The 16,106-nt window shown below is 35.9% G+C and overlaps 2 protein-coding genes across 2 annotated transcripts in view; one reads left to right on the plus strand and one right to left on the minus strand.

The window, feature by feature from the left end:
* The first annotated feature begins 65 nt into the window (after positions 1 to 65).
* On the plus strand, positions 66 to 4,408 carry LOC107676754 (exosome complex component RRP46-like). Its single transcript, XM_016471425.1, has 6 exons — positions 66 to 287; positions 419 to 532; positions 2,115 to 2,236; positions 3,836 to 3,976; positions 4,069 to 4,158; positions 4,297 to 4,408. Exons 1-6 carry the CDS (start codon positions 158 to 160, stop codon positions 4,390 to 4,392), a joined length of 693 nt encoding a protein of 230 aa, XP_016326911.1. The 5' UTR covers positions 66 to 157; the 3' UTR covers positions 4,393 to 4,408.
* A 3,638-nt stretch (positions 4,409 to 8,046) lies between these two features.
* LOC107676753 (transmembrane protein 91-like) overlaps positions 8,047 to 16,106 on the minus strand; it is a 32,371-nt gene continuing 24,311 nt past the window's right edge. Inside the window, exons 3-4 of the mRNA XM_016471424.1 lie at positions 10,901 to 11,047; positions 8,047 to 9,049 (exon numbers count right to left, since the gene is read on the minus strand). Of these exons, the coding sequence (XP_016326910.1) occupies positions 8,894 to 9,049; positions 10,901 to 11,047 (303 nt within the window). The 3' untranslated portion in view covers positions 8,047 to 8,893. The remainder of the gene's footprint in view (positions 9,050 to 10,900; positions 11,048 to 16,106) is intronic.

The raw sequence follows: 16,106 nt of genomic DNA on the forward strand, positions 1-16,106 counted from the left end.
TGAATTCCTCTGTATAACTCCAATTTAGTAGCAGATATATTTTAATTAAACCGGTCAAGGGTTTCTGGCAACGTGGTCATTGCGATAGATTACCACTAGAGGGTGAACGTATCCCATGTCGTCATAATGGTGCGCTCAAAAAAACAATGACGCATATATGAGCGCGACGAGAGGATTGTGCATGAGGACCATGATGGAGTTAGATCAAAGTTGTTCAAATTTAAGAGAATATGGAAGTGAGCAGAGTTTGTTATCCAAACCTGACGGGTCTTCCACTTTTGTTCAAGGTATTTATATTAATTTGTAACTGATTTGTTTCTTTTGTTCAGAGCGACTAGTTGCCTGTCAAGCGTAAGTCCAGAAATCTGTTTTATTTATTCAAATCTGTATTGTTCTGAATTTGTAAATGTATCTTCAGGTGATACTAGTATCCTGGCAGGAGTTTATGGACCAGCTGAAGTGAAAGTCAGCAAGGAAATCTATGATCGAGCTACTGTAGAGGTTCTTATCCAGCCTAAAATGGGGCTTCCAGGTACGTTTTTTTTTAATAAATTCATTTATATTCATAATTCAGTCATTCTTGAGAAATGGGACAAAACAGGGTGCAAAATTGAAAAAATAAAACCTTGTACTCAGACAAATGAAACTACATTTATGTATCTTATATGTACTGAGCTATGCTTTGATACAAGTGAGAGGACATTAAGAAACATAGATTTTGTATAATAATGAGAAAATTAAATTGAAGGTGTTAATTGTGTTAAATACATTCTATTATTAATCCCTCACGACATTTAAAATTGAAAATGTTTTTATTTTTAAACCTAATAGCAGTTACCCTTGCTGGACCTGTTTTGTCCCAAGTCTCAAGAATGACTGAAGTAATAATATGGGTCAAAGACGAAATGGCTTTTCAATCATTAGAACGATAAAAGTTTAATATAGCTTTTTAAATGTAGCCCTGTATTATTATTATTATTATTATTATTAATTAACTGTAAAATTAAGTCTTTACAAATCTTTGCCACTATCCTTCAAACTACTAAGTTTTACTCATTTGTAAGAAAGAAGTTTGTAATCATTTAAAATATAATGATTTTGTATGATCACTTTTCCCTTTATATATTTTTAATATGTACAGGTCAAAATATTTTTTTTTACATATACATCTGTTATCAGGCCCGGACTGGCCATCGGGAGCACCGGGAGAATTCCCGGTGGCCTGTTAAAAGGACATATTTGTTCATTTTTAACCCCTAATAGGTAGGCCTACAAATTAGTACCTTAAGGGTACAAATTACTACTCTAAGGTACTAATATGTTCCTATTAGGGGTAAAAAAAAAGGTACAAAGATGTCCTTTTAAGAGTACTGCTACAGTATCAAGCTGTTGTACCCCAAAAGGTACAATTTTGGCCCCTCTTTTTCTGTGTGGCCTGGATGAGTGTGAGATTTCCCGGCCTGAAATTGCGTCCCAGTCCGGCCCTGTCTGTTATGCTGAATGATGATGGAACATTACTTCACCCATATATTGACATTAAAAGTAGACACTTTTAATGCATGCATTGTACACACACACACACACATATATATACGCATGCACAGTGAATTCTATTCTATATAAATATTTTTTAGAATTGAAAATATTTGTTATTACTATATATTATGTACATTATACTATAATAAGTATAATGTATATAAGTATAATAATAATATTTTAGGAACTGGCCCTTCAAAGGGCCTTGGAAAAAACATTTCAGGAAACCATGCTACTAAATTGGCATTTAGTTAGTATTTCACTCAGTTGTATCGTGTGTATGTTTTTATTTAATTTTATTTTATTTGCTTATAGAGCATGCATTATGTTTAAGGCTTTTACCTAGAAATTGTTTGAACAGCTTTTAAAAATTCAAATTAAATCGTATAGACTATAATTGCATGCCTAATATTCATGTCAGGTGTTTAATAATACGGTAAGTGTCTATCATTTCGGTAATGACATTATTCATACACTCCTCCATCAGTGTTCGTCGTCTCGGCCTGCACTGCCAGTTGTCACCATTAGATGTCAGTCTGGTACAGACTCGAACTCTTCTCATGTTGTTGTTTCGTTAGGAGTCCGTGAGCGCGCGAGAGAGCAGTGCGTGCGTGAGACGTGCGAGGCTGCGCTTCTGTTGACGCTTCATCCTCGCTCCTCTGTCACAGTCATCCTGCAGGTCATCCACGATGATGGCGCTGTATCCTGAACACCAGCAAAACCATTTCTAATGTGTCTTCAGTTAAGACAAGGGCATATGTAATACGTCCGGTAATATTATTTGACCACTTTTAGTTACTCACTCACAGTGTTGGGGAAAGTTACTTTTAAAAGTAATGCATTACAATATTGCGTTACTCCCTAAAAAAAGTAACTAATTACGTTACTTAGTTACTTTTTATGGAAAGTAATGCGTTATATTACTTTTGCGTTACTTTCGCGTTACTTTTTAAATATGAGCAGTGCTTGATAGTTTTTAATATTAAAAGTTATATTTATAGCAAATGTAAAAGCCCTTTCACACCAAAAAGTGTAATGAATAAACCTCAGGCTGAAGGAAAAGTAAATTCCCGTCTGTACAGTAGAACGCAGGAGAAGAAACACTCTTCAGCAATAAAAAAACAAAGCACAATTGTTAGTTTATCTAAAGTCATTTTTGCTTATTAGTATGGTTGAACTGGATCATCAAAGGTCAGCAGCAAAGACATTGGTTAATAAATGGGATTAGATACATTTGTGTTATTTAACATATTTAATTATTGCAGGTTTGCGTCATATTCTGAGTTTGCATTTCACTGTTTTAATTCATTTTGATGAATACTAAATCTGTTTTTTGTGAGTGGGATGAATTAATGCACATTCACATTTAGTCTAGAACTACAGTAGCATCATGTTCACACAGCGCACACAACTCCTCTGTACTTCCGTATTTTTCCCAATATGTGGACAGGAGACTTGTCAGTCAATAAATGGGAAAACAAAGTAACTGGCGTGACTTTTTTGAAAAAGTAACTCAGATATTTTCTTGTAAATTAAAAAAGTAATGCGTTACTTTACTAGTTACTTGAAAAAAGTAATCTGATTACGTAACTCGCATTACTTGTAATGAGTTACCCCCAACACTGCTCACTCACTGTTGAAGAGAAGGCTTAGGGGTCAATTCATTCAAAATATAAGGGTGATGAGCATATTAATTTGAACAATTATAACGTTTAATTTGTTCAAAGTTAGCTTTGGGTTCAGCAAGGTATTTTTTTAAATAAATTAATACTTTTTGTCATCGAGGATGTATTAAATTGATCAAAAGTGACAGTAAATACTTTTTATTTTAAATAAATTATATTAGTTTTAAACGGTCTATTCAAGAATATTTAAAATGTATCCCTCTTTCCACAAAAATATTAAACTACACAACTGTTTTCAACATTGGCATTAATAAGAAATGTTTCTTGAGCAGCACATCAGCATATTACAATGATTTCTGAAGGATCATGTGACACTGAAGACTGGAGTAATGGCTGCTGAAAATTCAGCTTTACCATCACAGGAATAAATTACATTTTAAAATGTATTAAAATAGAAAAGTTAATTTATATGGTAATATGTTTACAATATTACTGCATTTACTGTATTTTTGGTTAAATAAATACAACCTTGGTGAGCTTAAGAGACCTTTTTCATTTAAAAAAAATCATACTGGCCCCAAACTTCCACGTTACTGGTGATTGTTTTTTTCTGTCCCGTTTTCTTGCATTCTCACTGTGTCCCCCTACAGTTTGAGTCCTTATCTAACTGTCAGCTGCTGTCATGCTGCCTGAATGCTGCCTGTATGGCTCTAATGGATGCCGGGCTGCCCATGAGCCACCTTTTTTGTAGTGTGACCTGTGCAATTAGCAAAGAGGGCCAGATAATCGCTGATCCTACAGCTCTGCAGGAAAAGGTACACACCGCACTTCCTGTTGCCCATGGCTGGTACAAACCATAGCGTACAGGTTAAGCTCTTGATCTGTGTCTTTTATGTTTTCTTTCCAGGAAAGTCGAGCGTTGTTAACATTTGCTATTGATAGCGTTGAGCGCAATGTTTTGATGTCATCAACCACAGGCTCTTTTTCAGTCCAGGAGGTGAGATCGGATGCGCATTTTATTCTTGCGTGTGATTCATTGCTCTGTTTGTGGCGATGATACATAGGTATTTGTGTGTTTCATAACCTGCTTGAATTTTCTACAAGGCAATGACATAAATGTTTTCTTCCTACACAGCTGCAGCAGTGCATCGCAATCAGTCAAAAGGCTTCTGAACAAATTTTCCAGTTTCATAGGGATTCTGTCAAACGCCGATATTCTAAGATAAAATAAAACACGCTTGTTGGGATTTTTACTTTGAGTTTGCATCATCATTTCCTCACTGTGTGTATATATATATGTGTGTGTGTGTGTGTGTGTGTATATGTACAAAAGCTTATAAATCATACAGAATGAGCTTTTTGAGAAAGTAAACATGCAGAAAGTTTCCTGTGACATGTAGGTTTAGGTGTAGGGTTGGTGTAGGGTGATAGAAAATACAGTTTGTACAGTATAAAAACCATTACGCCTATGGAGAGTCCCTACAAGGATAGCTGACCAGACTCGTGTGTGTGTGTGTGTTTGTGTTCACCCACAAAGCTTTACAGAGCAATTCTATTACTCCCAAGATGGTATTTTTAGCACTTCAAGATTTCATTTTGTAGCTTATGCCATATTAATTTGCATTTTGCATACTCCCATAATACTCAAAAACATCACAAAACAAGTGTTTTTATGCTGTGCTAATAATAAAATGAGAAGTATGCCAATCTGCTACCCAGGTGTTATAGTTTCTTTTCTTAAATAGCTAATAAACAGCTGAATGTTTAAAAAAAACATCTTAATAGAGTCCTATTAAGTCAAATGGACCATAATGCTGCTTTTTGTGTAACCCAAAGCACGTTTGAACTTAAAAAAAAAAAATTTTAAGACCACTGCCTTGGGAACCGTATCTTTCAAAATGAAAAAGTGATAGAGATTTCCATTAGACTGTGTGAGCTGGGTCAGTGAGAAAATTGCATAGTATATTAATATGCATTATCATTAATTGCTGTTCACCGCAGTTGTGCTTGATCTTCCATTTAGTTCCTCTAGAGATGTGTATTGTAATGAGTATCATTAAAACAGTAGGCTCTTTCCACAACATCATTGCAAGTGCAAGTATTATAAAGGCAAAACCAAATAAAATTTTCAATTAAGTGCATTTATTTGTTCATAACAGTTACCTGCAAAATTTACATACACATTTGCACAAGATTAATGTAGAGGAGGAATAAAATAATGACAGGAGAGGATTTCTCTGGTCTGTATTCCTGTACTGAGACTCGACCGCAGCACTTTAACCTATGCACTGGAGGACTGTTTGTGGTGCTCTTCAGTGATCCCACACAGGCAATGATAGCTTACCGGAGGGGGCTGTGCTATCGCTCCTCTCCTCTGCTCCATGGGGCAGCTTGTTGTAGAAGAAATACATAATTTCCTACCATGATGTGACCCAATTTCTAACTGCGGGGAGCGCGAAGGGCACCTGCCAAGGCAGTTTATGCTGACCGCTGATTTGTGGTTTAATCTTTTGGAACAGGGCACATTTCAACCTTTAAATCACATGGGGTTTTCTGATTGTAGTATCGTGCCCTTGACATTTGAATATCGACTTTATCTGTAATGGACAGTGTACCATTCAAATGTTTGGGGTCGGAAAGATGTTTTAATAATGTTTTTGAAAGACTCTCATCCTCCCAAGGCTGCATTTGTTTCATTAGTAAGTAAAGTCTGTAATATTGTGAAATATTTTCACAGTTAAAATTAAATGTTATCTATTTGGATATATTAAAAAATTATTTCTTTAATGGTCTTTAATCCAGTCTTCAGTGTTACATGATCCTTCAGACATCATTCTAATATGATGATTCGGTGATCAAGAAACATTACTTATTATCAATTACAATTTAAAATGTTACAAATAGTGCTGCTTAATATATATTTTTGTGAAAACAATTACCTTTTTTATGAATAGAACAACATTTAGTTGAAATGTCTTTACTGTCACTTTTGATCAATTTAACATCTCCTTGTTGAATAAAAATATTAATTTCTTTCAAAAAACTGACCCCAAACATTTGAACGATAGTGTATTTCAGGTTTTTGTATATTGTGTAGTTTAGTGAATCCTGGGTGCATTTGTATACTGATTCTAGATTAGTCTAGATATATCTGTTGTATGGATTGTTAACAGTTCACCAGTCAAATTAATGAACAGATCATTTGCAAAGTAAGTTTATAAACACAAATATACTGCTTTAAAAAAAGGTAGCGTCATTAATTGTACATGAATGCAGATTGATTTGAAGGTGCGAGTATGCGATGTATTGTTTCATATCAGAGACACTTCCTATAGTAGCAACTAAAGCACTTCAGTCAAAGCATTTTTGGCACTGCTTATCACTCGCCTCTGAGGTTATCAAGGTGAAATGTAGGCCTACAAAAGGGATTTAAGTATAGAGTAGGGTGCTACAACAAAATAGAGTGCCCAATGGTAGAAATGTCACTGACTACAGTTTTAGCTTTTATCCTAGTGGATTCTATAAGTTAATAACTGCCCAGGCAGGCAAATGCCCTTTATTTCACATTTACAAATCATACATATTATATGTTCAGTACTTCAGAATGAATATAAATTACAGTCTTGGCATTTAAAGATGTTTACATGCCTGCAAACTCAATGCTTTTGGGCAAAACTGAATGTGTCTTTAAAGGGAACTGACTGTTTTCAGAGTTTTAATGGCATTTTCTTGTCCTCCTCAGTATAATGTCAATACAATGGTGTTTAAAATACACATCTGCATTGTGTACAGGGGTATACGCTGAATTTCTGCTTTTCATAAGCATCACCTATACTGTCAGAGAGTTGAATTTGAATTTTCATTCAGCCTGTTTGCCGTTTTTGTTCAGAACAGTTATATTTAAATTACATAACTTAATCATTTTGATTCATCCTTTTTCTTAAAAAATGGTTTAAAGGCTGAAATAAGGTTAATCATTTATCTCCTTATATTTGAACTGTAAAGCTGTTTAAATCATTGTTTTTATGGCCATTTTACAGTTAATGTTACCATAGACATTTGTGTTGTTTCAAAACATCTTGACTTTAAAACATGTAGGTCTATTCAAATATCAGAATTTCTTTTCAAATTATTTCAACTGCTGGGATTCATGAAAATCAAAATTTCTTAAGATAAAATCCAAGTTTGTAAAAATGTTCCTAAGTACAATTCTTGTTGAATAATTCTCAGACATTATCTTTTTAAAACATAGACATTGATATTGTCTGATTGTATGGTGGTTTATGCCAAAGACTTGCTGATCAACTCAACTCCTCAAAAGCGAACGCAGATTACTGAAATAATCGTAATTATCATGAATAATGTTATAATGCATAAAGGGGTCATATGATGTTGCTAAAAAGAACATTATTTTGTGTATTTGGTGTAATGAAATGTCTTTATGCAGTTTAAGGTTAAAAAAACACATTATTTTCCACATACTGTACATTATTGTTTCTCCTCTATGCCCCGCCTTTTTGAAGCGCGTCGATTTTTACAAAGCTCATCAGTCTGAAAAGCGAGGTGTGCTCTGATTGGCCAGCAATCCAGTGCGTTGTGATTGGCCGAATACCTCAAGCGTGTGACGGAAATGTTACGTTCCTACCATACTGTGATGCCGTGTCCCAGCCGGAACCCGTAACCCATTATAAACGAGGCATTTGTTGCATCCAGTGGGGACATAATTACGGATTATAATGGCTTATACTTTCTTTTTACGCGTTGCGTTGCATCGCGCCGTATCACTTCAAAGAGAAAGGACAAATTTAAATCGCATCATATGACCCCTTTAATGCTTGAAATGCAATCTAGAAAATAGCAGTTAAGAAAACTTTTTTTTTTTTATAATGTTTGGTGGTCTGATTCCTGATTCACCATCTTTTTTTCAGGTCCAGAGTTTGCAGGCATAGTTCACTTAAATTATATGTAGTGTCTCCATACGGTTTTGTTGGTACAGTAGATGGAAAATGGAGGGTCTATATTTATCAAGCTATGAATTGAGTCCTGCAGGAGAAGCTTCTCATAACGGCATGATTCAGTGAAAGCTGCAGCGTATATGTGTGTGTTTCCCTCGTCGCATTGTACTTTTGCCTGTGCATACTTAAGCATCCTCATATTTGCAGAATCTGCCTGAACTTGTACATGTTTTCTCTGACAATTTCCAACTGAGTTCTAAAGTCATTTACTGTGGTGTTTTCAATTTGGAGAGTGAATCAATGACCAGCTTTAGAGCTCAGATAGAAAATGACCCAGTTCGCTCGAGTCATGTGTCTCGGAGGGCACGTCCTGCTGTTTCACAGCCAAGTCCGTTGTGATCTCCTGATCTCGCAGTCCTTGTCTAGTTCCCTTCTAACAAACCCTTAGGCCTCAGTCACTCCCTCCCCTGCCAACTTAGACACAAGAGCCAAGACAGAGCGCAGGTCTCTCTTTCTGAAGTGGGTGTCATATTTTTTTTGACCCAAATACTAAGATTTCAGCTGAAACAACCCACTTTCCAAATGTAGTGTTTTGCATTTTTTTAATCTAATATGACAGCCGTGAACTTGCAGAAAATGTTACAAATGTGGTGTCTCTGCCAAATGAATGTACTTATTACAGGTGTAGATGAATGTAAGGAGCAGCGGTTTGTGTAATTAGGAACCAGGGAGGTGCGTTTCTGGAAGAATTGAGAGAAGATACCGATACAGTAGTCTTTAAGGTGGTTTCCCGGACAGATAGGAGATCAGGGCAGCAATGGCGCAGATGTAAGTGATGATGCCGAACACGACTGAAAGGATAGAGAGCCACAGAGCCTGCCGAGATGCCGCACTGGCACCCTGGAAATCTCCTTGTGCTGATGCTTTGTTCGTCTGGAGTGGAGAGAAGGTAAACAGTAGCATTAATCATAGTGAATGATGGACGTCCCTCCGCTCTCTCGAGGTTGTTTACCGTATGACTGCAGCGATTAGTTTCACGTAGGATCGGTCAAAGGCCTGCGTATTTTCCGTCGTTACACTATCCTCTCTTTTATTCGTTTCTCTTCTCCTTTCAACTGATCCCCTCATTTTAGACAACACCTCATGCTCTATTGGAAATCAATCACCAGAGGCCTCTCATTATGACACTAATTAAAGTCTGAATGAAATCCATTGATCAGAGTCTTGTCAGCTATGTGGGCTGAACATCTGCAGTGCCTCCTCCACTAAAAACGGTCTTGAATAGAATAATAAAAGTCGCTTTAGTTTAAATAATCCCAAACACATAAAAAACACTTTATGTAAATGTGGCCAATCAGATTACAGCTTTCCAGATTGTAAAGAAGCTTTTGTTTTGAGTTTTGTATTTGATATACATCAGGCAATCAACAAAGGGTTCATCTGAGAATGAGACAAAGCTTAATAATACAAGTGCCTTGTGACTTGTGTTATTCTTATGTGTGGCACTTTGATTCGCTGGTGGCATAATCCTGCAAATCTCAAATCCTGCCTAAACCCTCAGGTGTAATTCCCATAATGTCCACACTCGCTCTTAAAAGAGCACTTGCCTTTATAGCTAATCTCTGTCATTTTCAGTCCAACTGACCTTTTGTCCTTTAGACACAGAAGTATCAACAGGTCATATGTAATGACTAACTGCAGTGTTGGGGAAAGTTACTTTTTTTTAAAGTAATGCATTACAATATTGTGTTACTCCATAAAAAAGTAACTAATTGCGTTACTTTTCATGGAATGTAATGCATTGTTACTTTTGCATTCTCAGATATTTATAACTCAGGTATTTCGTTGTAAATTTAAAAGTAACGTGTTACTTTACTAGTTACTAGAAAAAAGTAATCTGATTACATACATCAGTAATGCGTTACAAACAATCTACATTTGGTTGATATTCTTTATTGTCAAAATGTATTTAAACAGACTAGATGTGATGTTATAATTGGGCAGTATGGAGCACTGCTACAGTCTTCTAACGGACTTCTAAATGTATGATTTATGGGTTGTGTCCTTTTTCTTGTCTTCTCCATTAGTTGGCATTCCAATCTGTTGTCTCCAATGAATCATCTGCCATTTTCATAATATTTCACTGAAGGACATGACATCAGAATTATTTATGCTCACAAACAATGCAAGGTTATGAGTAAAGGATAATGATTATAGCACTGTCAGTCAGATTGGAGGAGTCTATTGAGAGATCAGCACAAGTATTGTGAGTGTCGCATATGACTCCTACTGAGAAGTATTGATATGCAAACATTGTTTAAACAACTAGAATAATATGACAGTGATTGGCAGGGGTGCCTGTAGCTGTACAGCTGTACGCACTGTGCGTTTTCCATACAAATATTTCAGCAGCCATATTTCTGACAACTGAACCAGCGATGCCAACAATTTGTGAATTAATCATTCTTTTCAGTGAATTGGCAGAATGTGTTTGCAAAACAGTCTCCTGTGTCATTTTCAAGTATTCTCAATGTTCATTTGTTCTGAAAAGTCTCATAGAAGTATTATGAAAGTGTGTAGGCTAATAGCTACATAAATGCTAGACATACTCAAAAAACAAAAACAAAAAAAAAAACTTCTGTCAGTGTTGAATTTCTAACATAAAAAAACTCCCCTCTGTGCTTTCCCCTTTAGATGAAAGTGGCACCCTGTAGTGATTGGTTATAAGATACTTAAAATAAAAGAGAGAGCCCAAGAGAATGACAAATACATTTTGTCCCTTACCTTTTGGGAAAGATAGAATGCAGCAATGCCCAGAGGCCAGAAACAACAGAGCATGGAGAAGAAAGCCAGGCCCAGGTGATCTTGAGGGATCATGATGGGAAAGTTGCTTTCACTGTCTGTATCACTGAAGTCATCACTGGAGGAGTCCTGCAGTAAATTTCACAGTCATCAGCACCAGAGAGGTTACATAATGTCAATGGAAATGATTTACTGGTCATAAATTAAATTTGTCATGGGATAAAACCTTTATTAATTTATTGTTTATTGTATGTTGTGCTCCGTTCCTCACATGATCCTGTGAAATAGAGTTTCAGAGGTATGACTAGTCTAAAATTGTAGGTTATATAAATAGCTTTTGTAACATGTGAACTTCAAATGTAATTAGGTTTTATCCAACAAAGGCAATGACTTGCATTTACTATTGTTGTGCTGTATAAATGTATATGTTGCAGGTTTTTCTGGTTCCTGTAAGATAATGTGACTGACAGAGGTTATGCCAAATGTGCACTAGTTCTGCCTACAGGCAAATTCTGACTCATGTTTAAAAAAAAAAGCTGTGTTTTCAATCTGTCTCTTTTTCTAGGACTGTGTCTGACAACTCTGCTCATTTCACTCTCTCTACAACCATAGTGTTCATGTCCTCCAGATGTGTGTTATGTACTTTGTACTTCGTTGACTTCTTCTCTAAAAAAGATTCATGGAGTAAAAAGTATATGGGAAAGGGAACGGTTAGCCATTGCATTGTTGTTTAGGTCACTGACAAGAGTCTAAGCTTTCCACTGGACTCTGATATTATATGTTTCATTCTCTTTTTCCTAAATAACCCAGTCAGGTTAATTTTTCAGTAGGAAAAAGCACAACAACAGTAGCATACCTTAACTACGAGCGACTTTTTTCAACACAGAGCAGTGGCATGACAAAATGCTATATTGCTGTATTTTTCATCACATTTTATTGCATTGCATCCATACAGCCGGATGAGCAGAGGGAATAGTCAAACATGCTCTGGCCTCAATTCCATATGTAGCATTAAGTGTGATGCCTTTCAGTAAATAATCGAATCACTGGTCAAATAAATTATTCACTGATTCATTTTAACCCCAGTTTCATTTTATGGCCAGATTTGTGCCTGAATAGTGCACCCTTAGATTGAATTTTGTTAGCTCCTAGTGACCTGTAGTTTAAAAAAAAAAAACGTATTTAACAATTTTAAATTATGAGTAGTTTACTAGACTAGATTACTTACAAATTGTAATTGTTACTTATTCCTAATTAAACGACGAAAATTGTAGTCAGTAATTTAATCTAGTTTATATAATCTGGCTAATAATCTGCTATGTGTTTATTACATAGATATGAATAGAAAATATTGCATCGTTTTGATATAAAATACAAAGAGGATCAATTAAACACTACATTACATGAACAAGCATTCATAAACATGAAAACGCCAACAACTAGGTTTGAAATACTTTTTGTCAGGTCTTCCAGAATTAATAATTAAAGGGTTAGTTCACCCAAAAATGAAAATTAGCCGGTGTTTTACTCACCCTCAAAGCATCCTAGGTGTATGTGACTTTCTTCTTTCAGACGAATCCAATAGGAGTTATATTAAAGGGTAATAAACACTTTTTTTCTCACTTCTGCTGACTGTCGTACATGGAAGCCGTTCAGGCGGATGACATATGCGTCGTGCGCGAGCCTCTGAGAAATGCAGGAGCAAAGGAAACAAAGTTTCCTTACTTTAGCAAAGGAAAACCAGTCTCCTCTTGGTTTATATCGAAATCCTCCAACATTTTTCTTTACAAATCCTCGTTTTGTACTTCTAATTCGTGAACGGCATTTTGTTTTGTTTTGTCTCCGCGTTCGTCACTTATCACGCAACACCTACGTCCTCCGCCGGAACGGCTTCCGTGTATGACAGTCAGCGGAAGTGAGAAAAAAGTGTTTATTACTTTTGAAATATGGATATTTATCTTACAAAAATGCATGGATTCGCTACAGGAGGCCTTTATTCACCCCTCGGAGACATGTGAGGGACGTTTTATTATGGATGTGCGCACTTTATTTCGCGTCTTCTGAACTGTTGGCAACCAACACCCGCTTACCCCCATTGAAAGGCTTGGAGGGGCCAGGACAATTTTTAATATAACTCCGATTGGATTAGTCTGAAAGAAGAAAGTCACATACACCTAGGATGCTTTGAGGGCGAGTAAAACACAGGCTAATTTTCATTTTTGGGTGAACTAGCCCTTTAATGAAGGTCACAGGATATGTCCGTTTTAGTTCCGAAACACATAAACAGTCTCAAAAGTTATCAAAAAAAGTAAAAGTATATTTTGTGTACATTTTGAAGCAGAGTACGAAACCAATTCACAAAACTAAAACTAGTATTATGTGTATTATCAAAGACTATAGAATACCCAAGATGTGTCTCTCGTATAGTTTTGAATGGGGAAAAATGCAGCGCTCAATATGGCCGCTCTATCAAAGGAAACCCCGCCTTCTGAGTAAAAGAGCCAATCACTAATCGGAAAAGTCAGCTCATCATTTTAAAAGTCACGGTTGCTATAGAAACAGTCAGCATTCTGGAGACGTGCGCTTAGGACTGCGCATGCGCACTGGCTGGTCTAGCATGAAAAAATATGCTTTTTTAACACTATTTGAGCAAAAGAAACAACATTTATGAGACATTTGTTGTCAGATTTCATTGGTGATTTCAAATATGAAATTTAATCGTAAACTTGGCAAACTGTTTTCGAGAATTTGATGTTTCCCCATTCAAAGAAATAGGAGCTGCACTTGCATGCCCGAGAGGCATTTCAAAGATGGCCGCCGAGTGAAATGACTTGCCTTAAAGGGACTTTGGTATTATGCTAATTAATTTGTCATGTACGCATTTCTGAAGTGTTTATAACAAATTTTAAAAATAGAAAAAAGTTTATGGAGAATCAATAAATTATGAACAATTTACCACTATTTTGTGAATGTAATGTAATCATCCAATCGTTAAAAAGTAACTATCTGATATGAGTATTCTGAATATGAATATCTGATTATGAGTATTTTAAAATATAATGTAATTACAAGTACTTAATTTCTAGAATCCGATTATGTAATCCAGATTACATGTAATCAGTACTACCCAGCACTTTTTGGAACTTGATAAGCCACAGTATCTTTAACAGTGCTCAGGCTCCTGTCAAATCTACTTTACGGTCACAAATGAAAGTTTGAGATCTCACGGGGCATTTTAAATTATACGTAAACCTCACAGTCATCTGAAAATCATATAAAGGCTATAAATATTTAAAAGAGTAGCCTTGCAATGTTACCATGTCCCACATCACTTTTAAGCATGTTCTGGTATTTAAATAGAATAATATTTTATTAATGCTGTGTCATAGTAGAGCAGGTCCTCATAAAACACTGCAGTCACTTGCTCTGGTCTTGCCGACCTCACAGTCGTCTCTCCTCTTTGTTAGCACTGCCTCTGCTCAGAACAGGTTTTTAAGTATTTCAATGGCAGCAGTTTTACACTTGACCTCCTGATGAAAAGCACTGATGGCATGACAGCATATGGAATCAGTGCTGACAGAGAGAACCTCAAGTGCTCTTTTAAAGGGACTGAGTGTTTGTGCTATGTGACAAGCCGCTTTTCAGAGGAATGCTTTTGTGCTCTGACGCAGAATACTAAGTGTTTGAGTAGGCTATGTTTTGTTTGAGCTGCATGTGGTGTCACAAAGTAAATCGTGTCAGATTTTTTGATGGACATAAATGGTCTGATACTTTGATGTGTTCTTGGCTGTCATATGCAGGTAAAGAAATGCCTTTTTTAAGCTATCGCTCAAAATGATTAGAGGGTAAGTCGAATCTGTAATCTAAATCTTTGCTTTTTCGGCCTAGATCTTGTTTGCTGGTGTATGAAATAGAAGTTGGCATGGAGCTCATCAGCATAGTGGCATTATTATTCACACGCCAGTGGACACAGAGCTTTCAATAATCATGCTGGGTTTGAAGGCCAGTGTCCGCGCTCAACATCCTCCCTGCTGTTCATGCCTTTTGATTTTTCAATTTAAAAGCTCATTCACCTATCACTGACTGTACTGCATTTGAATTTGCGCTGCAATATCCAGAGCATTAGAGGAAATGCAGGGCTTAACGGTTAGGTGAGTTTCTATTTTTCCAATGCAGGAAGCTATGAGGGTTTGGACTGTGAATGAACAACTGCGATGCCAGTAAACAGAGAGTGACTCGGCACAAACTCGGTTCTCTCTTCACTTCAGAGTTCAAATGCAACAACAATAAAGGAAAGAAGGGAAACAAGACAATCAAACAAGCAGCCATTGCCACCACTGGTGGAATTTTGGCAAAACCATATCAAGATGAAAACAACAGGCTGAAAGTATATTTGTACTGTAGATACACTCATGCACACAAATGCAGCATTTTTTTTTTCATTCAAATAGAGTAAAAACAGTAATATTGTGCAATATTACAATTTAAATATAAACAATTTTATATTTTTAAATGTAATTTATTCATCTGATGGCAAAGCTGAATTTTCAACAGCCATTACTCCACTCTTCATTGATATGTGATCCTTCAGAACTATTAATAATATTAATAACATGTAATATTAATTGAACGCTTGTTTTTTTTATTTATGTTATTCTTATATATTTTTGTGGCAACGTCATTCTTTGATGAATAAAAAGCATTAATTTGAAATATAAAATCTTTTTGTATCAATATAAACATCTTTACTTTCATTTTTGATCAATTTAATGTGTCATTGCTAAAATCAAGCCTTTGAATAGTAGTTATATATATATATATATATATATACACACAGTGGTGTGAAAAAAAGTGTTGGCCCCCTTCCTGATTTCTTTTTTTTTTTTGCATGTTTGTCACACTTTATTGTTTCATATCATCAAACAAATTTAAGTATTAGTAAAAGATAACACAAGTGAACACAACATGCAGTTTTTAAATGAAGGTTTTTATTATTAAGGAAAAACAAAATCCAAAACTACATGGCCCTGTGTGAAGAAGTGTTTGCCCCCCTGTTAAAACTGTGGTTTATCACACCTGAGTTCAATTTCTCTAGCCACACCCAGGCCTGATTACTGCCACACCTGTTCGCAATCAGGCCTGGGTGTGGCTAGAGAAATTGAACTCAGGTGTGATAAACCACAGTTTT

The sequence above is a fragment of the Sinocyclocheilus anshuiensis genome, unplaced genomic scaffold (assembly GCF_001515605.1).
Source record: "Sinocyclocheilus anshuiensis isolate Anshui unplaced genomic scaffold, SAMN03320099.WGS_v1.1 scaffold456, whole genome shotgun sequence".
In the NCBI taxonomy this organism is placed as follows: Eukaryota; Metazoa; Chordata; class Actinopteri; order Cypriniformes; family Cyprinidae; genus Sinocyclocheilus; species Sinocyclocheilus anshuiensis.

Excerpts from the sequence above, each read along its gene's own strand:
- LOC107676754 (XM_016471425.1), top strand. The coding sequence starts at position 158 with ATGAGCGCGACGAGAGGATTGTGCATGAGGACCATGATGGAGTTAGAT. Across the intron at positions 288-418 it reads GTCTTCCACTTTTGTTCAAG|GTGATACTAGTATCCTGGCA; the intron begins GTATTTATATTA and ends ATGTATCTTCAG. Across the intron at positions 533-2,114 it reads GCCTAAAATGGGGCTTCCAG|GAGTCCGTGAGCGCGCGAGA; the intron begins GTACGTTTTTTT and ends TTGTTTCGTTAG.